This window comes from Typopeltis vanoorti, chromosome 10 (assembly GCF_054136105.1).
Source record: "Typopeltis vanoorti isolate ZY-2024b chromosome 10, IOZ_Tvanoo_1.0, whole genome shotgun sequence".
Lineage (NCBI taxonomy): Eukaryota > Metazoa > Arthropoda > Arachnida > Uropygi > Thelyphonidae > Typopeltis > Typopeltis vanoorti.
In genome coordinates, this window is record NC_143558.1 from 89,964,988 (window position 1) to 89,992,532 (window position 27,545).

At 35.3% G+C, this 27,545-nt stretch overlaps 1 protein-coding gene across 3 annotated transcripts in view; it reads left to right on the forward strand.

Moving 5' to 3' along the window:
• Positions 1–27,545, forward strand: part of gkt (tyrosyl-DNA phosphodiesterase glaikit) — a 380,387-nt gene that overhangs the window by 326,885 nt on the left and 25,957 nt on the right. For all 3 annotated transcript variants that reach the window (XM_090399355.1, XM_090399357.1, XM_090399356.1), the window contains exons 14-15: positions 11,434–11,536; positions 25,730–25,826. In XM_090399355.1, coding sequence (XP_090255481.1) covers positions 11,434–11,536; positions 25,730–25,826 — 200 coding nt within the window. The remainder of the gene's footprint in view (positions 1–11,433; positions 11,537–25,729; positions 25,827–27,545) is intronic.

The following is a 27,545-nucleotide window of genomic DNA, read 5'->3' on the forward strand; positions in this document are numbered from 1 at the left end:
GGTGGTAAGATATTCTAGAGGTTGTTGAAGAAGCTTAGAAATGGAGGAAAGAGTACCATAAAAGGAGTTGAGATGATAAAGGTGACATGAAAACAGGAGAAAAAGATATCCTTGAAGTATGGAGTAATTACTTCGAAAAATTGCTAAATGAAACAAGCAGTGATAGCACAGTGGTAAAAAACACTCAACAGGCATACAGTCAGGAATACATATCCATACCTGAAGTAGAAAAAGCCATCAAAGGCTTGAAATGTGGAAAGACAGCAGGAATAGATGATATTCGACCAGAAATGCTGAGGTATGGTAGTATAAAAGTCTTACAGTGTTTGCACTGCGTAGTTCAGAAAGCCTGGACAAAGGGACGAATTCCCGATGATTGGAGTAGAGCTCTCATAGTACCCATATATAAAAAGGGAAATAAAACAATGTGAGAATTACAGGGGTATTTCCCTACTGAGTGTTCCTGGTAAGATTTATACAAGTATACTTGAGAAACGGTTGAGAAGAATTGTGGAAGGAAAGTTTGGTGAAGAACAAGCTGGATTCAGGCCAAATAGAGGCTGTCAGGATCAGATCTTCACTTTATTTAGTGAAGATGGTAAATTAAATATGGACATAGATAACAGAGCTGGTATGGTAGGAAGTCAATTGAATAAATTCATATGGAATAAGAGAGAAATTAGTCGGAACACTAAATTAGCCATATACAAGACAGTGTTCAAACCAGTTTTAACTTATGGATCTGAGAGCTGGGTCAGAAGTAAAACACTTGACCAAAGACTAGAGACCACAGATATGAGAGTCCTGAGAAAAATTAGAGGCATGAACAGATGGCATCAATGGCAATATCATATTAAAAATGAGGATATTAGGAAAGAACTTGACATTGTCAGCTTCCAAGAATGGGTTAGCAGAGCTAATCTCAAGTGGTATGGTCACTTAAATAGAATGGGCGAGGAAAGATTAGCAAAACAAGCGTTCTCTGCCAGGTTGACAGGAAAATGACCCAGAAGAAGACCAAGATATAATGGATTGATACTGTATAAAGTGCCTTAGATGATAGAAATATAAGATCCGATAATGTTGGAGTCTTGACAAGTAACAGACTGATTTGGAGAAAAATTGTAGATAGGAAGTTAGTAATGATGTAAATTTTACATGTAGTACTATCATATCCTGTACACCCCTTGAGGGTACATGGCAGGAATTTGATGATGATGATGACTCCTAGTTTTCACCATCTCTGTTGAAGTAGTCCCCCCTTAGGCATGTATGCAGTGATCCTAGCAGTTTTTCCATGATTCCATGCATCCCTGGAAGCCCTCATGTGTGATTGTGCGATTCCCTGTCGGCTGGAATTTCATCTTGTGGAACAGGAAAAAGTCACAGGGGGAGGGCTAGGTCAAGCAAATTGGGGGAAGGAGGAAATGACCCTTGTGTTTTTGGAAGCCATGAACTTTGAAGCATTGTCATGTTGGAGATCCTGGTCATTTTTCTCCCACTTGTCTAGAAATTGGCCACAGGGAAATTCCCTATGGCCAATGCCTTAAATGGTAACAAAAGGTGATCCATATTGACTTTACATTGCTGCAAATGATGTACGTTTTTTGATACTTAAAATCTGGCATTTCAGTTGGAGAAGAAAATTGCTAAATCACTAAAACACAACATTACTCAACATTACCCAACATTGCTCACCCTTTATAGCAGCAGAAGGCTGTATTATGGTTGGTGCGTATTACTCAAATTACCCAAACCTTTGAATAGCACCTCATGAAATAGGCTTGTGACATGGATCAGAAAGTGATGTGTGAAGTTGCTGAACCTAAGAGAAGGAGGGTGACTAGTGATATACCACATGACTATATTTGGGCTATTGCTTGTATAACTTACATATTAATGATATTGAGGGTAGTCTAGAGCAGAGGTGGAGAACCTTTTTTAAGCAGTAGCTTGCATCCATTTCAAAGATCTCATATGGCCAATTAAAATTTATAATAATCATTATGTTGTTAGCTAATATATCTGAAAAGTGAAGAAAATCAGGTACATTAAAAACAGACTGCATTAGAAGCGACAAATGGCCATATGCAGGCTGAAATATCCCCATCTCTGGTATAGAGGGTAACATCCAGTTATTCATTGATGATGATTTAAAGTTGGAGAGCCTCTGTAGCTCAGTCAGTATAGACAAATCCCTTTGGTCCAAAAAAATTGGGTTCAATTCCCACCTATGATGTGAGGAATCTCTATCTGGTCTCTTTTGACTAAAGATGAGTGAGCCAGTCTCATATGGAAGTAGAGGCTTTTTCATTCTTTAAAACAGGCAAACCAGCCCTGTGAACACACATAGCCAAAGAACAGTCATAAAAAAAAAAATAAATGAGGGGTGGAGGAAAGGGGATAAAACCCATACGAATAAATAAATATAAAGTTGGAGAGGGTTATGAGGAACATATATACAGAATTCCCTGCTGATTGATTTGACAAGATTCTGTATGCAAATGATAATTAATGTCAGTTCAATATTTACTAAGTGTAAGGTACATTTTAGACTGAGAGCTGCAGACAGTGCATTATATTAATAGGAATTTGTTGCAAATAGTCAGTAAAGCTGCAGACTTGGGAACCTAAGAGAAGGAGGTAACAGAGAATTGAAGTTTGGAGTCCACATTGCTAAGATGTGACGAACTTCACCCGCAGTGTTGAAAAGAATGCACACCTGCAGGAAAAGGAAGTTATTGTCCTGCTTTATAAAGCTTGAATAATACCACATCTGAACCATTCTACTTTGAAAATCATCATGTGTGTGTGTGTTCTTTGGCTATTTGGTGCTGAAAAAATTCAAAACCAAATAGCCAAAGTGATAACAGCCTGTATAAAAATGCCTAAGTACAGAATGAGGGAATGTAGTCTTTGAAGTTTGAGAAATAGATAGAGGAGGGAAGATATGATATAAACATACCAGTTGATAAGGGAGATCTAATACAGATGTATGTGCAGCTCATGTCATGTGGAATTAAATGCTGGAGTTGACCCTGGAAACTGACTAAGGATGTTAGGTCCATGTTCCTCTCCTAGCATGTGGCAAATGTGTGGAATGGACTACCATTGGGTATTGCAATTGCATCTTTGGTGAATGTGTTCAGTGATAATTTTTTAGACATTATATGACTAGGAATGGTGCCCTCTCCCTTGATGAATCATTGAACTGGCTAGAGGAGCTAGCCTAATAATAAGAATAATGATACTTATTCCAGGCAACTTTGATCCTGTTCCTGACATTACTCTCACAAATCTTGCCTCTTTGCTTTCAATATTCTAAACTATTCTGCCACCCTTAGCTCCTTTCAATGCCAATTCCTTGAAAACTACTTGGTATCTCTCTCTGCCCTTTTACTCACCAGAAGCCTACCAGTGGTAGATCATCCACTTTTCTTGCTGCTACAGTAACTGAGCATCCTCACTGTGCTTTTGTTTTTCTCTTCATTCCCTGGTGAAAATGATAATGGAAACTTTACAACCACAAGTTCAGTTATGAATGTAATTGGGGGGTTTTTTGGTGGTTAACAAATAAAAACCCTGTCTAGTTTCGCGAGAAGTAGCGAAGTAGAAGTAGCTTCTTCAAAGTGAATCATCAAAAAAATAGCAAGTGACATAGTAATTATTACAAGAAAAATAAAACTGTAGAGAAACCTTTATAGCATTAACAATCAATGCATACATGCCATACTTTACTAGCCCCTTGTACTTTGATTGTTAATACTATAACAGTTTTTCTCATGTTTGTTTTTTTTTATGATAATTTGTATGTCACTTGTGAACTTTATGTTTTTGTGCCCTGAAGAAGTCACTGTCTCCCCTAGTGAAACTAATCACTATTGCTTTCTATTTTTTTATTTGTTTTCAACCAATTAAAACCCAATTAATTTCATATTAAGATACTCTGTGATCTGTAATTTATTTCTTTTTGTGGTGTTCCATCATTTATGTAATTATCACCCTTATTACTTTCTGTGATACCCTTCTTTTCTTTCTACGTGCTGGCAGATGATAGTCTGTCATAAGTCATAATTTAAGTTTTTATGCAAACTTAAGTTGGAGATAGAGAGAAATAATTTGAACAATTATGTTTTAAAAAAAATGTTGTTTATTGGTAGAATTTTTGTTCATCATTTCGTTAATATCCTCATTACAAAATAATTTTAAAATATGGAACAGTAGCTGAAGTATAAATATCATGAAGAACATGTGAAATATATCAGTTATCAAGATCCAGAGTGGTCTGAAGTGGAGAATAGATTACTTTTCACAGGCATACAGTTTGCTAGGAAAAATCTAGTCCTACATAAAAGTAGATTTCTTATGGAAAGATTATCCTTCCTACCGGCTAGGACGTCTATAGACGTCCAACTAAATCTGGATCAGATTCAGCCCACCTGTTTAAGGAACCTGGATAAGAAGTGCAATTTGACTGTCATGTCCATTAGAAGGTGTAATAAACCCTCACGCTGAAGAGAAAGGTTAATCGGATTATCTCCCGTTCGTAGCTGCCTCTCAGTTGCCTATAACAAGAAACGGACTTTCTTGTTCCATGCTGGTGAACTGGATTTTAGTTATATATGATAGACTAAAAATAGAGAAATTATTTATATTTTTGTTTTCTCTTTTTATTGTACAATACAATTTTAATTTCTGGACAAAATAAAGGTCTTGCATAATTTCTTCACTTAACCAATTTAATTTTTTATTTTTTTTGCGCTAATTTTTTCTAATCGCTACTAGACAAAAGATTTTTCTTTGTTCTCGAAGAAATTAATTCACGATAATTATTTGGAATATTCTTTTAAAAAAAGAAAAGAAAACCGGCTGCCGACGTTCCAGGTTATATTAATTTTATTTTTGTACAAAACCATCGAAATCGAATAATACTTAACAGATTTCCTTTAGGACACGCTTAAGCAACTTTGCTTTATAGAGAATAACATGAAATTCTTTGATCATATTACTAAATTTTTTCTTCATGTTGTATAGTGATCTGTACTTTCACTTTCTTGGTTTCCTTGTATAATTGGTCATTACAAAATGAAATTAACAGTTATGATTTAAATTTATATTTTCTGCATAATTCAGATATTTTATTCTCCAATTTTTAAAGTAAGTGATACATTTGCTTATTTTTATCATTCAAAATATGTATATCAAATGTGAAATTTCATTTCCATATTTTTACAATAGAATTGAACTTTATTTTGCCTCTGATAGTTTAAACCCCCCCCCCCCCGTTGCATTACTATCACACACCCGAAAACTGTTATGAAACATAGGTACAGTTTTTATTTAATTCGTTATTTTTCTCTAGTAATTGTTCCACATAACTTTAATTTTTCGATACTGAAACTATGTGGTGATTATTATAAATTAGCAAATTATAAATCAGACAATATACATATTTCCTGATTATTATAAATCAGGAAATTATGTGATATTCGGATATAGGTGAAATTAATATTTAAAATCACTGTCATCCTTCAAATGCAATATCAGAATAAAGAAAGTGAAAAACCCGAAGTTTCGAAATACATTTCGAAAGCCCGCTCTCGAAATGTATTGGTCTACAGACTGGATTCTGTACACGCCAATGTTTCGTGATGTTATGACTGAAAAACAATTCAGTCTCATCATGAAGTATTTGCATTTTCAGAATAATGAGGAATACGATCAGGCAACACATCCTTGCCCAGTCCTCAACAAAATTTATGATTTTCTGATGAAAATCCCTTAACAAATGTAGATCACTCTACATTCCTGAGAGAGACTTGAGTATCGATGAAAGCCTTATGCCATTCAAAGGTGGGCTGAAATGTAAGCAGTATATTCCCAAAAAGAAAACGAAGTATGGAGTAACATTTTTTATGCTTTGTGAATCGGAAAGTGGATATCTTTGGGATTTCAAACCTTATATGGGAAAGCAAACTGTAATCGAGCACGATAAATATTCGGATCTTCCCTTGTCGATGCGTGCAGTAATGCAGTTACTAGACCCTTTACTGGGGAAAGGTTACTGCATTATAATGGATAATTACTATATATGTGTCCTGAACTCGCTGATTTGCTTTTACAGCATCTTACAGATAGTTATGGTACTGTAAATGCAAAAAGGCGAGATATGCCTCCAGATATGCCTTCAGGAAAGCTATCGAAGGGGGAAATCCGAACTTATCAGCGAGGGAAAGTCTTTGCACTACGTTGGAAAGACAAAAAAGATGTTTTTCTGCTATCTTCCCAGCACAATCCATCAGCGGAATCCGTGGAGAAGCATGGTTTGAAGAAAGAAAAACCCATTGCTGTGTGTGCATACAACGACACTATGGTTGAGTCGACAGGTGCGATCAGCAGCTATCATTCTACTCTGTAATGAGGAAACAGCATAAAAAATATTACAAAAAAGTGTTTGGACATGTTATTTGAATTTTGAAGTGTTTGGATTTTGTTATTTGGAACAGTTTCCTCCTGTACAAGAAAAAATGTTTGTCTACCATAACATATCTAGAATACAGAATAGAAATTGCGAAAGCATTGCTGCATGCACATGCACCTTCTTCAGCAAGCAGAGAAACAGGAAATCCTGCCAGACATGAGGTTGAACGCTGCTAACTCCAACCATTATCCCGAAAATCTACCACCAACGGCTAATAAAAAAAAACCTCCACGCAAATATTATGTATGTAATAAAAAAAATATCAGAAAGGAAACAAAAATCTGGGGCCCTGAGTGTAAAACTGCTTTGTGTGTTTACCCTTGCTTCAAGGTGTTCTACGCTGTTCAAGAATTTTAAATTCTGAACAGTATGAAATAAAAAATGTTTGTTTTCAAGGCCATCAAAATAGTCCTTTTCAGGACTACAAATATTGATAGAGGGATACTCGAATGCACTGTTTCTTTTTCATCTTGAAGGCTAATTTTTAAGTTCTTTTTATGACACAGAGAAACTGGAAGGAGTATTCCAGGTAAAGTATTTCATGAAAACAATAAAAAATAATGAAATAAAATCTACCCTATATATATATAAAATGATAAGCTTTTTTATGTCATGTTTATCGAAACGTTTTGAAACTCAGGGGCTACCCTGAGTGTCGAGTCTTCAAAATTCGAGTCATCAGAATTCAGGGGCTGAATCCCCTTTCGAGTTATCACAATTGAAGGAGAACTGGTCTACCATATCGGAACATGGGGGGTTGGGCATAGCCCCCCTAGTTAATAAATGAAATATATAAATAATAACGGGAACATTTTCACCTTGCCACCACTCAACATTGATGTGATATGGGTTCCAAATTTCTTGTTTCGGAGATATATATATATATTACAAAGTTTTGTAATAAAAATTTCTGCTACAATGAAGTTTGGCAAAATCAACAATATTATTACCACCTTATTTCTGTTTCTCGTGTGGGAGAAAAACGGTAAAATGTCACTCTTATAATTATATGAGATGTTATAATGGCAAAAATAGTAAGAAAAAAGTCATTTGCACTTTCTCTTCAAAACACAAAGAAAGAACATTGTAAATTCAGCCAGTGGAAAAGAAAATACTACATATTTTTCTCCTGTTATCTGATTTTTTTTCTTATAGTTCAAAGAAGAAATCACTGCATATAACATGAAGTCTGCAGGAGGGAAAAAAATCTGGAAATTTGTTACATTATAACGAATAGAGAAATCATGTCAGAAAAATTATTCACGTATGATTCTAATCTCAGCAGACATAACATTTTCTTCTAGATTAGATATCTAAAGTAACTGAACCTTTGCTACTATTTTACACTAAAATGAATGGGTATGTTCCCCAAGTGATTTACGTTTGTAACAGCTGTCTTGCGAACGATTTATGAAATAAATTATCTGAAATATCCGCAGATTGCTTAGGTCTATATCCCCCCCCCCCAAAAAAAAAAGAAGATTATGAAACGCATATGCACCTTTTCTTTGAAAATAATTCAAATCCTCTTTTTCAAGATAATTGTATGATTTAATTTCTAATTTTTGATAATAAAAGTGAAACTGATCATTATAAATTAAGCAATTATTTTGGCATAAATAATGTATAAGCATGTAAACAAAATATCAGTATTTCTGTTAGAATATAGGTAATCAACAATCGAAAAGGAAACAAGACATTCTTGACATATTCTGCACTACAGCCTGGGGCACTTTAGTGTTCGCCCCTTTCTTCTCAATAGCACTGAGAGTAATAAGCCTTCAACTTTTCCTCCTGCTAAGAGGATATTACCAAGTATTTAGAAGACGTAGATTATTTCAGAAATAGCTTCCAGCAGCAGAAGAAGTAATATTTAGATTTTTTTAAAAGAAAAACAAACACAAATAATACTACTGAACTTTCTTTTGTGTGGTATGCATATAAACAATTTTGCATGGTGAAAATATAGCATATTATTTCTAAAATTTCACATAATTTCAGCAGGCAGTAGAACAGCTGGTTTTAGATTGCAAATAAATAGAACAGAATTAGAAGTTTCACAATACAATCTGATTGCCGTATATATTTTGTCAAAATGTAAAATTTTGCAATGAATCTATTTAGTGATAGTGAATTTGGTGTATTTTATTCTACAAATCAGTGCACCGGAAGAGATGCACTGAAGTAATTGATTTTGAATGCTGTCTAGAAAAGCTTTCAAACCTGTGAGTTCTAGGAGAGGATAAGGAGGAGGGGGGGAAAGCATTAGAAAATCTTCAAAATGAAAAAGGATTTTGAATCATTCCGTATATGATATTTTTCACATTATATTTTCAACACATCTACGAGGATGTGCACTAGATATTATCGTAATATGCATAATACAAGTAAATAAATAAATGACGAAGGCGAAGAATCACTGCTAAAATATCATTGGATATAAATTTTTGATACCAAAAAGACACACAATCGGAAACCGAGTAATGCAATGTAGCATTTTAACATTTTTTTTTATTTTGTCTTTATGAATAACAAAAAATCGTTTCTAAAACTGAAATGTGATGATCCATATAATGCTGTTTCGCTAGAAACGAAAGAAAAAGGACATATTTATTTCAATAAATATTGTTTAAAAATATAAATATTTGACATAATATTTTCAAAGCAAACATTTGAAAATTCTGAAATTCGAAAAAAAATTATTCAATTATTATACGTAAAGTGAAAGATCAATCAGTGCAACTCTTCCGGTGGACTGATTTGTAGAATTACCAAGTATTTATAAGACGTAGATTATTTCAGAAATAGCTTCCAGCAGCAGAAGAAGTAATATTTAGATTTTTTTTAAAAGAAAAACAAACACAAATAATACTACTGAACTTTCTTTTGTGTGGTATGCATATAAACAATTTTGCATGGTGAAAATATAGCATATTATTTCTAAAATTTCACATAATTTCAGCGGGCAATAGAACAGCTGGTTTTAGATTGCAAACAAATAGAACAGATTTAGAAGCTTCACGATACAATCTGATTGCCGTATATCTTTTGTCAAAATGGTAAAATTAAGTAATTGATTTTGAATGCTGTCTAGAAAAGCTTTCAAAAATGTATAGAAATTTAGAGTAGTTATGCAATTCAGTTCCAGGAGAGAATAAGGAGGGAGGGGGAAAGCATTAGAAAATCTTCAAAATGAGCAAAAATGTTGAATCATTCCGAATATGATATTTTTCACATTATATTTTCAACATATCTACGAGGTTATGCACTAGATATTATCGTAATATGCATAATACAAATAAATAAATAAATAAATGACGAAGGGGAAGAATCACTGCTAAAATATCATTGGATATAAATTTTTGATACCAAAAAGACAAAATCGGAAACCGAGTAAGGCAATTTAGCATTTTAACATTTTTTTTATTTTGTCTTTATGAATAACAAAAAATCGTTTCTAAAACTGAAATGTGATGATCCATATAATGCTATTTCGCTAGAAACGAAAGAAAAAGGTCATATTTATTTCAATAAATATTATTTAAAAATATAAATATTTGACATAATATTTTCAAAGCAAACATTTGAAAATTTTAAAATTCGAAAAAAAATTATTCAATTATTATACGTAAAGTGAAAGAACAATCAGTGCATCTCTTCCGGTGCACTGATTTGTAGAATAAAATACACCAAATTCACTATCACTAAATAGATTCATTGCAAAAGCTGATCAGTGGGCATTTCAGGATTGATTTTTTTTTTTCGCATATGTGAAATTGGTTTCAATTTTTGGGAAGAGACACAATAAATCATTTTAGAGGCAAGAAAGGTCAAATAACCTAGGACAGTAAATGAAATTCTAAGCAACACAATAGACGTAAAGATAGGGGGAGGGGACACAAAGGTCACTCAGCAACAGTTAATCCACTAATGCTATAGAATAGCCGTAACGAGATTAACGGCGGAGGAAGGTAATGGCATGATAAAAGGTAGAATGCCGACGAAGTTTTGATCCATGAAAAAAGCTAGAGAGTGTTGAATATTTCATCCACACCGGCCGGTTGGGAGGTTATAGGAGAAAGTTGCAAAACTTGACTACATCCTCCAAATTTGAGACCTGATTCACTGTTCTTATTCTCATTATGAGATATAGTATTACTTAACATTCTTTATCTTACCTTTTAAAATCTTTTGTTCTAATTAGAATTGCTATGCTGCTCTGCCTCAAACTTTTAATGCCATATCTGACACTGTTGATATGTTATTTATTTTTGCCTAGTGTTACCTTTTATATTACTGTTGTACTAAAGCAGTTCCTCATGAAATGATCAGCAGGAATTTTACTAATAAATTGTATTACTGTATTTTCTTTATATTAGTAATCAGATTATTGAATTATTGTTTAAATTATGTATTTAATTCTTTTATATAGCTTTTCAAGAAATAATAAAGTATGGAATTATAATTAAGATGAAAGCCAAATGGCTATATTTTCTGGTGAAGTTAATTAAATTAAGGGGATAAAAATGCCTTATTATTTTACAGCCAGTATGTGAAACTCTAAGATCAAAAACTACAATCTACACGTTTCATGCCAAAGAACTATCGGCAAATCCAAGCGTAAACGACCACTTACGCTGTAAAATAATAAGACATTTTTATCCCCTTAATTTAAAATATGGAATTGTTCTGTGTTTTTTTTTTTTTTTTCTTCAATTAAATTTCTTGCATTTTTCTCATTGTATTTGATATATGAGATTCCTTTTTTCTAACCTCACACACTTAAGATTCTCATATTCACAAAAATAAATAATAAAAATTAAAAAAAAAAAAAATAGATTCAAATAAGTTCCCAAAATAACAGCATTTTTAATGAAGTTAAAATGAATTCACAAAACATAATTGTGTAATTATTTTAACTGAGCAGAATATATGTGATTTGATTTTTACAGTGCTAATTTATCTAAGGCTGCATGGGGTGTTCTTGAGAAAAATTCATCTCAATTAATGATTCGTTCCTATGAGGCTGGAGTCCTTTTTCTTCCACAGTACTTTGTAAGTTTTATAATATAGTATTAGCTTTAATTCTCAGTATATTAAGTAGCATGGCTGGCATCCTATTATAACCCTGTGTTATATTACTGCAATAACAAGAACATATAGATAAGCATATACAAGCATGTGGTTGTTTCACTGTATATGACCTCAGAAAGTTGAAGAATTTCTTCAACAGTTTTAATTTGAATTAGTTAACATCAGAACTATGGACTGCTAATATTATTATTATTCCAAGACCAATGGAATCAAAAACTCATCTAGGAGGTCCCTTTGTCATACACACTACTCATCATACCTTGCCTTAAACACATTCAAATTCCCTGCAGACACCCCACTCTCAGACAAGGCATTCCAATCATTAACAACTCTGCATGCAAAAAACCTACTTCTCACTTGATTGCTCACACCCTCCTTATACAGCTTACAGGGATGACCTCTTATTATCCCACTATTTTATGAAAAAACCTCTTCGCTATTGATCCTATAACAACCCAACTTCTACATCGCTATCATATCACCCCTCTTTCTCATATCCACTACACTCTGTAAATGGCATCTTCTCAACCTTTCCTCATATTCAACATTCAAGAGATCAGTAGTCAGTCACCTCTGGACCCTTTCCAGCATCTCTCTTCATCCTTTTGAAAATCAGGTGACCAAATCTGTGCACAGTAGTCCATGTGTGGTCTAATCAGAGCCTTATGGAGTGGAACAAGAATCTCCTTACTTCTACAAGCCAGTGTCCTCTATATTTTAGATCCTTATCCACCATCATCCTGAGATCTCTTATTTCATCCACCTCCAACAATATATCCTCACCAAGCATAAATTTCCAAATTTTTAAACCTTACATTTTGCAACATTGAACTGGCATCCCCACTCCCCTGTCTTACTTACTTACTTAGTGTAGTAAAGTCTTCTTTTAGGAGGGTAGTCTGAAAAGTTCTCAGCCTAACAATGAAAAAATGAATTTATAATTTCAAAATTATTTCTATTTTTCAATATAATCTCCCTTAACCCCTTAACGTACCAATTAAAAATCAGAAAGCGGTCGTTTTTCTGCCAATTTTTTGGGCGAGGGTGATTTGCTGGATCAAATTCATCGTTATTTGAAAAATAATGATGAATTTCTGCAAACGCAAATGAAATAGCTAATACATGCCGTTAGCAACTTTTCTCAGCTGAAAGGAAATAGGCACAAGATTGTCTAGCGTTATATTCGGTTGTATTTATATGTGAAACTAAAATTCAAAATCAATTTTGGTGCAATAAACAAAAGATGTGTCACAGACGTCTTTGTATGTTAAGGGGTTAAGACTAATACATTTATTCCAGTGCCATTATCCCATCCCTGTAGTGGTTCTCAGTAAGATTCTCTTGATTCGAAGAAAAACGCTGACCAGCGAGGAAGAGTTTTAGTTTTGGGAAGAGATAGAAGTCAGAGGGAACCAAATCTGGGGAATAGGGTGGATGTTCCAACAATTTATAGTGCAGATCCCTTAATGGGAAACATTGCCAAAACACCTCTGTGGGCAGGTGCATTGTCCTGATGAAAGATAGGTTTTTTCCTTCTGCAAACCGGGTCTTTTCTCACGAATTTTTTTCTTCTGCAAACTGGGTCTTTTCTCGCGAATTTTTTCATCTAGTCTGGTTAAAAGATCGGAATAATATTCCCCAGTTATTGTTTTACCCTTTTCAAGATAATTAATAAACAAAATGCCTTTACTATCTCAAAACACCGATGCCATGACCTTTCCTGCTGATGGAACTGACTTTGTCTTCTTTGGCGCTGAACAATCGACTTCTGTCCACTGTTTTGACTGTTGTTCTGGTGTGTAATGGTGAATCCAAGTCTCATCCATAGTAATAAATCAATGCAAAATCAGTATTCTTGTTAAAATGCTCCAAGCACTGTTCAGAGATTTTTAAACAAACAACTGAATATCTTCTCTTGTACACTGAACTATACCATTGATATAGAAAATTAAACAACAGTGTTCCCAGATCAGAACACCACTTGATGGAAATCAAGTGCTACTGTTAATCATTGTGAAAACCAGAACATAGCACTGCATGGTAATTGTGCCTGACTCAAGTGATTAACAACAAATCCCACAGTACCTTCAAAATCCACTTCACTAGCATACGTGGTCTCAGTAACAATATCAGCAGGTACTCAGTTCCATCTCCAGTCTGCAAAATCCCACCTACTTTCCTGAAAGAAACTCAGATTTCAATCCCCTCAAGCACTGCTCACCTCAGGTTTCTCCAACTACACATGCTCACTCTCTGCCTCCTTTTGACTCATGGGTGTTGTCTGTACATTAGTTCACTCTGACATATTATACTAGAGCATCCAACCTGAAATCACATGACTTTTTGACCTTCTTTGACTGAAAATCTCTTTGCCTCACTCACTCACTTAAATTCATCTGCTGTCCCACTCTCCTAATGCCACCAAACCATTCTGAACTTTTTGATTTCCTCTCCTTGAATGCTGATTTTTTCCAGTCCCACTTTCCCAACTGCAAAGTTATCTTCCTTGGAGATTTTAATATTCACAACATGAAATGGCTTTCTTCCTCCAGACCAAGCAGGTAGAGGTGCTGAGACCTTTGTGTTACTAGTGACCTTACAAAATTTGTTCACATGCCTACCAGAGTACCAAATAACCTCAGCCACTCCCCTAATGTTCTCGATACCTGATATCTTTCTTGCTATAGTAACCTTTCTAAGTACACTGTGAATGTTTTAGGTCCTCAAAGGTAATTCAAACCACAATCTAGTCTTTATCTCTTCTTCCACGGAACAACACCCACAGAGGCTCTTTCATTCAAGAGTTGTCTGGCATTATAACAATGCCAAGTGCGATGACCTTTGTAATGGTTCATTCCCTTGGTGGAACTATTACCTTTGGCCTTCTAACCCAAACATATGCACTGAAAGCATTACCAAAGTAATCCTTACTTATATGGAAACATATATCCCCCACTCTGTTCTAAATTGCCATCCCCCTATCTAAGCCTTGATTCTCCAAAAAAGTGTGCAAAGGCTGTACAAATGAAGGAATTGAGCATACCACAATTGGTTTTCATCAAGAACTCCATCTTCCTTTACTGCTTATACCAAAGCCCAAAAGATGCAAAATAACTATCAATGGATCAAAAGAACCAAAAGCAGGAAACCTGCATCGCATCCAACTGGTAGTCACACTTTCTGGTCTCTTGTCTAAGCAACTTTTGTTCAACACTTTTCCCATTTCCTTTTGCACCCAGGGGGATCAAGCCAATCTCCTGGCTTCATATTTTTCCTCAAATGCATGCATAGCTGATCTTGGCAAATCCTCAATCAAATGCTTAACACTCAATCCCCCCCCCCCATCCTTTCATTAGAAAGAGATCAGAAGAATCTCATCCAAGTAACCACCAAAAAGTCTCCTGGTCACAATGGCATTCCTCTGATTGTCCAAAAGATTTGTGCTCCACAGGCTCTTGTGTCCTATGTTTTATTATGCTCTTTTATTCTACTGGCATCTATCCCACAGCCTGGGAAAAAAAACCTTTGCTCAACTCATTCCCAAGAAGGATGACAAATTCCTACCATCAAACTATCATCCAATCTCTCTCACCTCAGTCCTCTTCAAAGTAATGGAGAAAATCATCAACACCCAGTTCCTGTGCTACCTTGTATGAAGGCTATCTAACTAATAAATGACTGCCAGTATGGATTCTTCTGCTGATGATCAACAGGGGATCTACTTGCATATGTCACATCTCTGTACTAATACTATGGAAAAATTGGTGAATCTCAAGTGGTTGCACTAAACATCTCCAAGGCCTTTGACTGAGTCTGGCAGAAAGACCTGTTAAGTAAGCACCCATCATTCAGCTTCCCCATGGCTTCTGCAATTAGGTAAAGTAACAAGCTTTTTGACTGGGTGCACACCGTTTGTGATGGTGGTTGGCACCTTATCCCCTAGCTATGCAAATGATAATATTGTCTGTTCTTTGTTTTCTGTATATTAGTGACCTACTACAGTTGACCTTCAACCAATACAAAGTTTTGCTGATGAGAGCATACTGCACTCTTCCTTTTCATCTGACAAACTGTACTCTACACAAATCACAAGTTAGAGCATCATCTTCCACAACCCACAATTCTGATCTCCAAGCCATTCTTTAATGGGGATCAAATAACCTTGTCAGTCTCAATGCTAATAAAACACAGTTCTGCCTTATTTCCCAACCATTTTCTTCTAGTATTGAGACAACACTCAAATCCTCACATATGATGAAATTTATTTTCTTAGTATTACCTTGACAGAAATCCTCTCTTGGAAAAAAACTAGGATCAAATCTTTTGATCAAACTATCAAAAGATAGTTGAGAAAGGATTCTCCTTTCTCAACTATCTATCCCTCCATGGTGCTAATATTGATCAACATTAAAAACTGTTGATCAAAAGTCCCACTGCCAGGAGAGGTTAGTGGTATGTGGAAGGCATTGTCAAGGCCACATAATGTCATGGAGACTCGTGTGTGTGTGTGTGTGTGTATTCTCAGTAAGACCATACTTTTCATCAACCTGATGAAAAGTATGGTCCAAATTTTGTGTTTTTGTATGGTACAAATCCTCTGTTTTTGTAAAAAGCACCAAATACTTACACACATTGAAAGTATTTGGTGCTTTCAATGTGTGTAAGTATTTGGTGCAAAAATGTAATTCCCAATACACAACATGACATCTATTAATTTACATGTTGAAATTGTTAATATATGTAAAGTTTGATATTGAACTACAGTAATCTACTGTTTATCAACTTTCAAAACAATGATCCCTCAGTTAACTAACCCTTTCATATCAGCCAGCTTCTAGTACATCACCATGTAACTATACAATGCAATTATCCTATCCTTCCATTATCAGAACAGCAAGCTGCCTTTCCGAAGTGGTCGGATAAAACAGTAGATTACTGTATTAGTTTGTGTAATCTCTCTGTAAGGCTGTATTGACAAAATGTGAATGTAATTCAAATCATGAGCCTGTCTAAAAACTACTGTTTAAGGATGACAAGAAGAAAAACAAAACTAAATTCTCATTAACTTAAAGAGAGGGGATATCTTATTTCTAATGAAGAGTCAGCACCCAATATAATAAGACAATCCATTTCATTCAGGTTTTTGAAAATATAAACTCCTAGCTTACTGAAATAAAGCAGACACTTACTAAACTGAATTTATTCAGTGCTTGTTTATGAAAATTTAATCTGCAATACACAATATGACTTTATTAATTTGCATGTTAAAACTATTAATATAAAAGAAAATGAACTTGGTATTGAAGTTATCTATACTTTTAATAACAACAGTAGCTGAACTTTTCTGAATTTTTAAATTCATTTTTCATTAAAGAAAACAATTAATCCATAAGTTACAAAAGTCATGAGCAGAATGGTGATAAACATCTGTGCATCTTTGCTTCTGAGAGGAAGAGTGGTGGACAGACATCAAGAAGTAGATTATGGGAGAGTTGAATCCAGAAGTGGTGTGCTGCAGAGTTCAGTATTTTGGCCACTGGTATTTAATTTATACATCAAGGATACTGAAAATGATTTAAGAGGAACTATCCAGTTGGCTGCTGATAATGATGATGATGACACAAAAGTGGGCAGAGCAATGACTAATAAATGTGATATCCTGCAGGATAACTTATGTGTGGTCCAAGGATAATGGTTACCAGTTTAATATAGCAAGCTGTGAGGTTATGAATTTAGGGATGAAATATTAACAACTGTGCATTGCATTGAAAGAAATGGGAATGCAGGAAATTCACAAGGCTAAGGAATTGGGGATGTCATGGACAGGAGAGTTGGAATCTAGAAGGCATATTGCAAAAGTGACCAAAAAAGCTCTTCAGATTACCTGGGTGGTAAAAAATCCATAGAAAAGCAGAGACAAGGAGGTTATCATCATTCTTTATAAGGCTTTGATGCTGCGTCATCTGGACTACTACACACGGATCACCTTGGGTTCCTTCAGGATAAGAAAGTGGGCAGAGAAGAATCCAGATACAAGTAATCAGGATAGTAACAAGCCTATGAAATAAGCCATATGAGTACAGTCTGAAGGCTTGTGGAATACAAAGTACTCCACAAGCATCTATGATTAGAAGCACATAAATTACCGAAGGAATTTTATAGGAGTGATGCATGCAGAGCAATTTTTCAGTATGTGATAGGAAGGAAGAGTCTGCACAGTTAGCCAAGTGGTTATGTGCTCCGCAACCATATGCCTGGGAAAGGAGTGTCCTGCGTTTGATTCTCATTGCTGACGTGAGGAACTAAGGATCTTTCTCAGACATAACCAAGTTAGCCAGTCTTGGGCATGGACTACAGGGTTTTTTCCTCCCACAAAACAGGCAAACCAGTCTTAAGAACACAACGCTTCACAGACAGTTACACATGGTTTAGCGTGGGAGTAACCACCCCACCTCGTAGTGAGTTATGAAACCCAAAAAATGGGAGGCCAAGGCTCTACATGGGGCTATAGTGTCAAAGAAGAAGAAGATAAAAAGGAAGAGAACATGGAGTAGCATTTAAATAGGAACATAAGCCATAAAGATATAATGACTAACTACAGATTATTACTTCTGATACTTTATTTAGCAAAGAATTTTAGTTTTAGCCCTAGCATATTCCATATCACTTTCAAATTAAACAAATAGATGAATAACACATGAGCTACTTGTACACGATAAAGAGTTCCATGGTCTAAAATATATGAAAGTCCTTACTGTACAAAGATAAACAAGAGACAAAGTATTAATTAATTAAAAAAAAAAAACCTATTTACTATAGAATGTGTCAACAAGACACATTCTGTATTAAATAGGTTTTTTTTTTTTAATAAGATAATAAAATAATACGGATAATTCCAGGCTATCATTTCTGTTCAGATTTGAATGATGAAGCAAGTTTTCACAACTCTCTTTGTATAAACATTCCATGAGATAACTACTTTTATGAAGGATCTTAATCGTCTTCTAAAAGACATGATGACATGTTCTCCACCATGCCGTTGTGTAAGAGTGTTGCTTAGCAAGAGCATGAACACTAGATTTTTTACTTGTATACTGGCAAAAACATAGCGGCAACTATGGCATGGGTTGCCACAGTTGGTCACGAGTGTTTTGTTAGCGAATGAATTCATGGAGATGCCTGAGAAAATAATAATAACCTTTTAGGTTTCATTTTTTTCTGCTCTCCTTCTTCCCAAGTTTCCAATAGGGTATTTACTATGAAAACTCACAATGCACGTTGGTGCCTCATGAGCTTAAGTGGCACAGTGAAAGTATGGAGGAGCACTGTAAAATGTTAAGGGATAACTAAAGAAGCAAAGTAGCCACTAAATATTTGTTGTGTGTGATCATCAGAAATCATAGTTATGCTTCTGGTTCCTCATTTTAATTGCCATTTTATGAGAATTCAACGACAGTGTTATACAACATCAACCGTGTCAGTGATAAAATATTAATTTAACTATTCATTATATGTGTATCTACTTATATGCATATTAAAACTTAAATGACCAAATCCAAATAAAATTAACTACAATCAAATTCTATAATCAGAACAGTTTATATTAATGAACTTAATGAATGTTATATATAATTACAAGAATTCATATTTATATTATGGATGCTCATCAATGTATTTTCATAGAAAAAACCTTAGTTGATAAGACAAAGATTTGTTAAAATAGAAAGGGAGTCGGAAGAGCAATAATTTAAACATTTACTTCTTGCATCAATTTCCAATTGTTTTAAACTCATGAAACACTATCATTAAAACATTTTTATAATAGAAAAAAGCAGCAGAGAAAGAACAGCTTGGTATAATCAAAAATGTCAACTTTGATGAATATCACAATACCACACAGGAGTTAAACAGACTAAAGAAGCACTCCAAAACAACAGGAAAATAAGAAGGAAATCAAAAATATTATTATTATTATTGCACCCTCCATGGAATTGGCAAACTCATTGTGGGAAGTTCATTCAGCTGACAACATATTTATCTTACCAAATCTTAAAATCCTTAATGCTCCTTGCATTAACAACACATTCTGGTAATGTGTTTCATTCAGTGACAGTTGAATTCTCCATGTAAAAAATCTACTCCTCACATCCCTATTCACCACATTCTTACATAACTTACTGATATATCCTCTGCTTTTTCCCTTCTTGCCTTCCACTCTTCTTAAAATCCAATCTGGATTAATGAGATAAAATCCTCACTAACTTAAATGTTGCTATCATATCACCTCTTTTCCTCCTATTCACCAAACTCTGCAATCCACATTTCTTCAACCTCTCTTCATTGCCAGAATTCCAAAGTCCTGATATTGTCTTAGTCACTGGTCTCTGACTCTCTCCAATGTTTACACATCACACTGAAAACTAGGTGACCAAATTTGAGCATAATAGTCCAAGTGTGGTCTGACCAGTGATTTATACAGTCGCACAACCACTTCCTTATCCCTGCATGTTAGATTATTTCTTATCATAGCAGCACTACAATGTGCAGCCTTTGCAACACTTGTAATATGTCCTCTAAACTTCAGTCTAAACCTACCATCATAATGTCTACCATCACTCTCAAATCTCATCCACTTCCTGCTGTATGGCACTGTCAATATAGTACACAACCTTATATTTCTAAACTCCAAAATGCAACACCTTGCATTTATTAATATTAAAACTACAAACCCACTCCTTTCTCCAAGTCAAAAGTCTATTCAAATCTTACTGAAGGGAAATGACATCAGCAGTGCTACTTATAATCCTCCCTAACTTTGCATCATCAGCAAACAACTAAAGGTCCCCAGTCAGTCCACATGATGTATCATTTATCCGACATCACATCCTCCTCAGATAACTATCATCATCATCATCAAATGCCTGCCATGTACCCTCAAGGGGTGTAAAGGATATGATAGTACTACATGAAAAATTTATATCATTACTAACTTCCTATCTACAATTTTCCTCCAAATCAGTCTGTTACTTATCAAGACTCCAGCATTATCAGATCTTATATTTCTATCGTCTAAGGCACTTTGTACCTCAGATAACTAAGTTTCGCTTATTGCAGTTATCTTTGGGAATGCTGGCTGACAATGCAACAAACTCAGTGCTCTTGTTTCGAAAATTCCTTACTACATTTGTATACAAACAACAGTCTTTGAGGCCATTCTACCAGCATCAACACTCTAGCTACTATACCACAGCTCTTCCCCCCCCCCCCCTTTGGTCTGACTACTCCTGTTTTCCTGATCTTGACTCTGATTTCCATTCCTACCTGTCTTATCCTCACCTTTATGCATTCCAGCACTTTGTGCTTCTGCAACCATGTCTTCAACCTTGTATCCATCTTTCTCCTATCATACAATCTCTTTAGTTGTGTTATCCTGCTCCACAAGTAGACTCTGAAAAAACTATTCCAATTTTCCTTCAAATTCACTCCACAGATTTACAAATTGAACCACCTTTGCCTCACACAACTCTACTATTCATTATCTCTGTTCTCCTTCTCAATTCACTATTGTCATATCTGGGCAACATGCTACGACTTTTCCAACAACACTATTATCCTTTACTTGCTGTAACAACTTCAGGCCTCAACTGGCATTCTTTTTTTCCCTGACAAAGTTATTTGTGCCCACTAATTTTGATGCCCAGGCTTTCCTTTTCTGCAACACATCAGTTATCTGTTTCATTGTTTCACCAGGAAAGCATGTTTTGTGCACTTTATTAGTCATCACTCCTCTAATGATCAAGCCCCCCCCCCCCCATACAATGATATACGACTATCCTTTGACACTCTCTTCATAATACTAACTTTTTTCATTCTCATCAGCCAATCTCTTCTTTAGATGCTTAATATCTACTTTCAGATGTTTCATTTCACTTTTTTGTTTTCACTAACTCTTGCCTAAGCTTTTCTACTATGGCCCTGACTCTTGCTCCCATTTCAAATCACTTTAATCTATCAACTTTCACAGTTTTTGGTGCATATGTATAACTATTTTCCCAATGCATCAACTGCAAAAAATCCAAGGTACTGATCTTCATACCGAAGCTTTCTGTGCTACCACTGTGCGTTTCTTTATGGACAGCATTTTCAGAAGCAGATGCAGTACAATTTGCGAAAAAAATCCACACTATACACTAATTAAAAACAAGCTTTTTAGCACAGCTCATATCTCTCACTGTGTTCACTTGCTACATTAGTGCCACACAAAATATGAAGTAAAGGAAAGGTACAAGACAGCAGAAATGAACAAAAGAGAATACTGATTCTATGATTAGGAGAATACTGGACAAAACAAGTGGCAAAACTATTGTCTAGTAGCAAGGCTATATGTAAACAAATAGAACAGAACAAACTTGAATGGAAATAAGTTGGTACATAAGTATATCAAAGTTGTTAAGTGAGGTCAAAAGAAGAGGAACAAAAAGTCCAGTTATTTGTTGCCACAGCATCACAGGAGTAAGCTGAGGCAGAGAGCTGGACTGCCAATGACTCAATGGATAAAGTATGTAGAAGAAAGTGGGCAATATGTATATATATGGAGTAATTGTTGTGATCAAAAAGATTTGTACTTGGAGGATGAATTAGATTTTAATGAAGTTGTTAGGTGCTTGGAGAAACTGTTGTTCAGTGAAGGAGTGAATGTGAATAGTCAGAGAAATCAGATGTGTCTGGCTGGACTCATTAAATTAAGTCATAATTATGAGTGTAAGCATACAGATTTAAAGAAAAAATGAGAGTAAGTTAGAAATGATCCCCAAGAATAGCAAAACTGGTTTGGTCAAGAAAGAAACTAAAAATATAGTTGAAGAATTGGTTGAGAAATTAAATCCAGCTCCCTATTTGAAGTGTTCATGTTTTAAGAGTTGCCAGAATGCTCATCAACCTGTTGGTTTGATAACATGTATATATACCCTAATGTTAGAAGTATCAGGAATAAAGGCAAGGAGTTTTTATCATTGGTTGATCTCTATAGTGAAGCAAAAACTACTGGCATCAGTGAGACCTGGATTGACAGAAGAGGTTACAATTTGTGATGGATTCAATATTTCAGATAGTAAGGACAGGGGAGTATTGCTAATTATTGCAGAGGAGTTAAATCCCACCAGAGCAGATATCTCCAATGATTTTGAGGCTATTTGGTGTGAGACAGAGATTAACAGGACAGAATATACAATTGTTCTGCTACAGACCAGAATCATTTGAAATAGGACTATGAACTACACAGACAAATAAATCTTCTTATTACAAGGAGAGAAAGGAAGAAGAGTATGCATTCAAGATAATGGAAGAGAACTCATAAAATTACTGAGGGATAACTACCTTAAGAAGCATGGATGAAAGGGACTTGCATAAGAACTGAGTCTAGTAAGTGTCTGAGAATCTGTCTATAAATTATATAACTGTCATGTAGTACATGACATCCCTTTTTTTGTAGTCATTAGTCCAACTGGCAGTTTAATAGTCAACCACCAGTTGACTGGGAAACCTCCTGATTACTGATCAGCCCTGTATACTATCTGGTGGCCAGCATATGGCACCACCATTCTTACTGATGTTTCCTGAAATGTAGGAAGTTTTGAATTTCTAAGTGTTTGGTATGTCCTTGAGGATATCACTCGCACTTCATAGAGAGGGGGGGGGACAGAAACCAGAACCCCTGCTTTGGAGACCAAGAATGACATTCACCACTTCAGGCATCCAATAAGTGAGGTGGTGGTATTTCATCAGGTAAAGAAGGTCATCTACCACCTAATGAACCCTATTGGTATTTCCTTTGATAAGGAAGGTATCCTTTTGCAGCAAGAATACTTGTTCACCAGATTTCCTTTTGTGAAATCACCATGTACAGCTTCTCCTGTCAAGTCCCTTGACAGGAGAAGCTGTATATTTTACTTTACCTGTCTATTAAGTGGCCCAAATGATCATTCATAATAATGCTTCAGCCAATATTTCAAGCAACTTATAATATTCCCACTTTCAGATTATCAGTGACTTATAAGTTGGTTGTTCTGGGGATCTGAATAGGATAAAATATTTGTTTTTATTCCTCTGAAATAAAATTACTGTAAATATCAGACAAACACTTACACAACACTGTTGCTGGTAATCCATATACCACGAATGGCTCAAGACCAAAGCTTCAGCTGCTTACTCTGCTTATACTGCAGTTTTGCAGCAGTTTAAAAGAATCATCACCAAGTCCAAATCAGACTTTGAAAGGGTCAAATGTTGCAAACTTGTCTCCTGCCCAAATAGCTGTCGCTCCTTCTGACCCTTGCCAAGGCCATTGGGCACAACTTCTGTCCACCCAGGTTTCCGACATTCTCACCTAAACACAAAGCTGACTTGTGTTTAGGTGAGCATCACGCTTCTCTTCCAATTCCTGCATTGATGACTTGGGCAAAGTTCCCTCCACTCCACCAAGAACAGCTTCCTCTGTCTCCCATAGTCTTTCGACAAAAAGAAATCCAATGTATCTTTAACAACCTGAACACAAACACAGCATCTGGTCCTGATGGCATCCCACCTATTGTGTTAAAAAATTGTGTCCCAGAACTAACAACCATCCTGTATCACCTCTTCAATCCTATTCAACTGGCATCTACCCTACAACATGGAAACAGCTCCACATCCAGCCCATCCCAAAGAAAGGTGATAAAAGTCAACCAATGAACTACCATCCAATTGCTCTCACTTCTGTTCTTTCTAAAATTATGATGAAGGTCAGCAGTAACCAACTCTTGAACCACCAAGAGACAAACCAATTAATCAATAACCAGCGGTACATGGTTACCCTCAACATTTCAAAGGCATTTGATAGGGTTTGGCACAGGAGTTCACTTAACAGACTGCCATCCTACGGTCTACCTTCCACACTCTGCAACTGGATTGCCAACTTTTTCACTGGTTGCTCACTATGTGTCATGATGGAAAGTTTACTCTCCTCAGATTTCCCTACCAATGCAAGAGTAATTCAAGGCTTTTTGTTCTTTCTCCCACTCTCTTCCTCTTGTATATAAATGACTTGCTCTCACAGACTTCAATCCTATCCATAGCTTTGCCGATCACAGTACACTCCATTCCTCCTTTTCATTTGACAAACCTTGTAGTATTCAAGTATTGGAATCATCAAGATCCACCATGATCAGTGACCTGAACTCTGATCTCCTAGCTATATCCTAGTGGGGCAAGGACAACCTGGTAGATTTCAATGCCAACAAAACTCAGTCCTGTCTAATCTCTCACAAGAAAGAGCTCGCATCCCTCCCCTTTATCTTTAGTAATACTGAGATATCCAAACAGGATCAGATTTTTCTTCTTAGACTGACTTTCACCTCCAATCTTTCCTGGCACAACCGCATTTGAACTATAGCTTTTGCAGCCATCAAAAAACTTGGTGTACTTTTTGCAGCTAATTTATATAGAGTTAGCACTTCACAGTTGCTAGATCTATACAAATTTCAAATCCACCAACCATGGAATGTTACACCCATATTTGGAGTGGTGTTACACCAGAATCCTCTCAAAGATTGCTCAGTTCTGTCCAGAAGAGGGTATTCCAGTTAATTAATGATCTCTCATGGGAATTTAGTTTCTGCTTTGTACAGATACTTTCATGGAAAGTGCTCTGCTGAATTGGCCACTATTATTCCTCCACTCTCCTCCAAAATCATTAGAACAAGAGCCACTACTAACAAACACGCTTCTGTAGTCCATCTTAAAACTCACCAAATCAAATTCTCTGCCTCCTCTTTCATTCCATTTACTTTATTCTTTGGAACAGTCTCTCCCACTTTGCCTTCCCCAAAGATTACAACCTCCATCTGTTCAAGTAAAATGTGAACAGATTCCTCCTTTCTTCTATTCCTCTTGCCCACACACAGCACTAATGTGTGTTATGGCCTTTCATGTATGGACCAAATATTTTTTTTTAAAAAATTATCATTATAGATATTCAGGCACTGCTGATCATGCATTTATGTTTAAAAAACTTTAGACAAATTCTTAATTTGTCATGCATAGAGTAGCTATATGTAAACACTGTTTTATCTACAAAAAACATGTACATAAATGTTAATTTGAATCTTTGTCTTTTAGGGATCAGATGGACACTTTACCATATCAAAAGAAGTAGGAAAAATTCTCAAATTTCCTATGCCTTATGATGTTCCCTTGTTATCATACAAAAAAACTGGTAATTAGTTTCAGAATACATTAATTTTAAGCCAATATCTGATATTTATCTCGGTTTCCTTTATAAATATGTGTGTTATAGATATATAAATATGTGCATTAGCTTGCCTTTTATAACTGCAAATTTTTCTTAATAAGTGATTTGACATAACTAACACTGACATAACTAATTTTTTTTTTTTTTTATGTAGCTGGCACTACATAAAAGCAAACTCTTAATCAAAAATTTTTTAAATATTAAAAAAAAGTTTCTTGCACTGTAAATATATCATCATTATGAAATTCTGGTATGTACCCTCAAGGAGTGTATTTTTGAATAGTATGATAGTACTACATAGAGTTTACATTATTACTAACTTTGTATCAAAAATTTTCCTTTTTATTTTGATTTTTGATTTTAACCTAAAAAAATTATGAACCTAAAAATTTTGATTTTTACCTTTAAACTCTTTCATATTTTATTAAATAATATTTGCATATTTGAGTATAAGAGTTCATCTCTGAAAGCTGCTTGAAATGAGTTCTTTTTAAAACTTTCTTACATGTTTCTTTTTTACTTTGATATTCAATATCATCCTTACCAAAACTAAATGGTGATCTTGAAAATTTTTGATCAATGAGATTTTTCTTGTTTTTTGTTTTCTATGTAAATTTGTGCATTTCTTTAAGTTGGAACATAGTGTTAGAAATGACTAGTACTTATCCTAAACAAAAATCTAGGTAGTACTTACCATTCTTTTTCATCCACGTGAGGCACCTGTTTGTGGCGGAGCATACCTTCCAGTGATTGTATTGGTCCTTTTCATTTTTATTCTTGTACTCTGCTTTTCTTTTGATATTCCTTGCTCTATATCTCTTGAGTCATTTTTATTATCCTGTCTTCCATATCACTGTGATCCAATGCCTTGTTGCCACATTCTGCCATTCAGTGCAACCCGTGAACATCCAGAAAGGTGGGATCTGGTAGTTTTACACTGCTTTGACCTCTGCTTTGTCAAGATAGGTGGTCCTGGATAGCCCAGCCAGGATCATTTGGCTAGTGGGCTTACCTGCAAGGGTCAGTGGTGTTGCAGTATATCATCTTCTGGTCAAGTGACAGGACTCAAAGCTTGCCATGGTGTTGACATGGCATCCACAGTATCCCTAACATTCTACTCTTTAGCATAATCATTGCTTGCCAGAGAATAGATGTCTATGTGAGGATCCATAATGGGAAACTCTGGTGCTAAACCAACTTCCTCCTGACAGTGAATAATTTTTCACATTCTTGTTTATCAGGAGTCCTCAACAAGCCACAACTATGGTTAGAAATCATAGAAACAACAACAAAAAAAACTAAATTAAGAACAGAAAACATGAGAAGCAACATTGTTGGAAGCTTTTCCACTTGGTTATATTATAAATTAAAGATGTCAAGAAATTATATTCTTGGTTTAATCCTTTTTCCAAGTGTAAACAAACAAAGGTTGTGCCTGAAGTATTTTTAGCACTGGGCAACTCATATACAGAAGCTAATGACTTCACATCACTTACCTTAGTATCCTGTAATGCAAAGCATATATCCTTACAGACATGTATAATGCTATGCATTATGGGAAGGGTCACTACCCAGATTAGTTTCAACCTTTATTGAGGTCTCATCAGTGGGAGCCAGATCCAGTTGTGACACCTTTTGGTTATTTGTATATGAAAATATGACTTCTGCATTACTTCAACATTG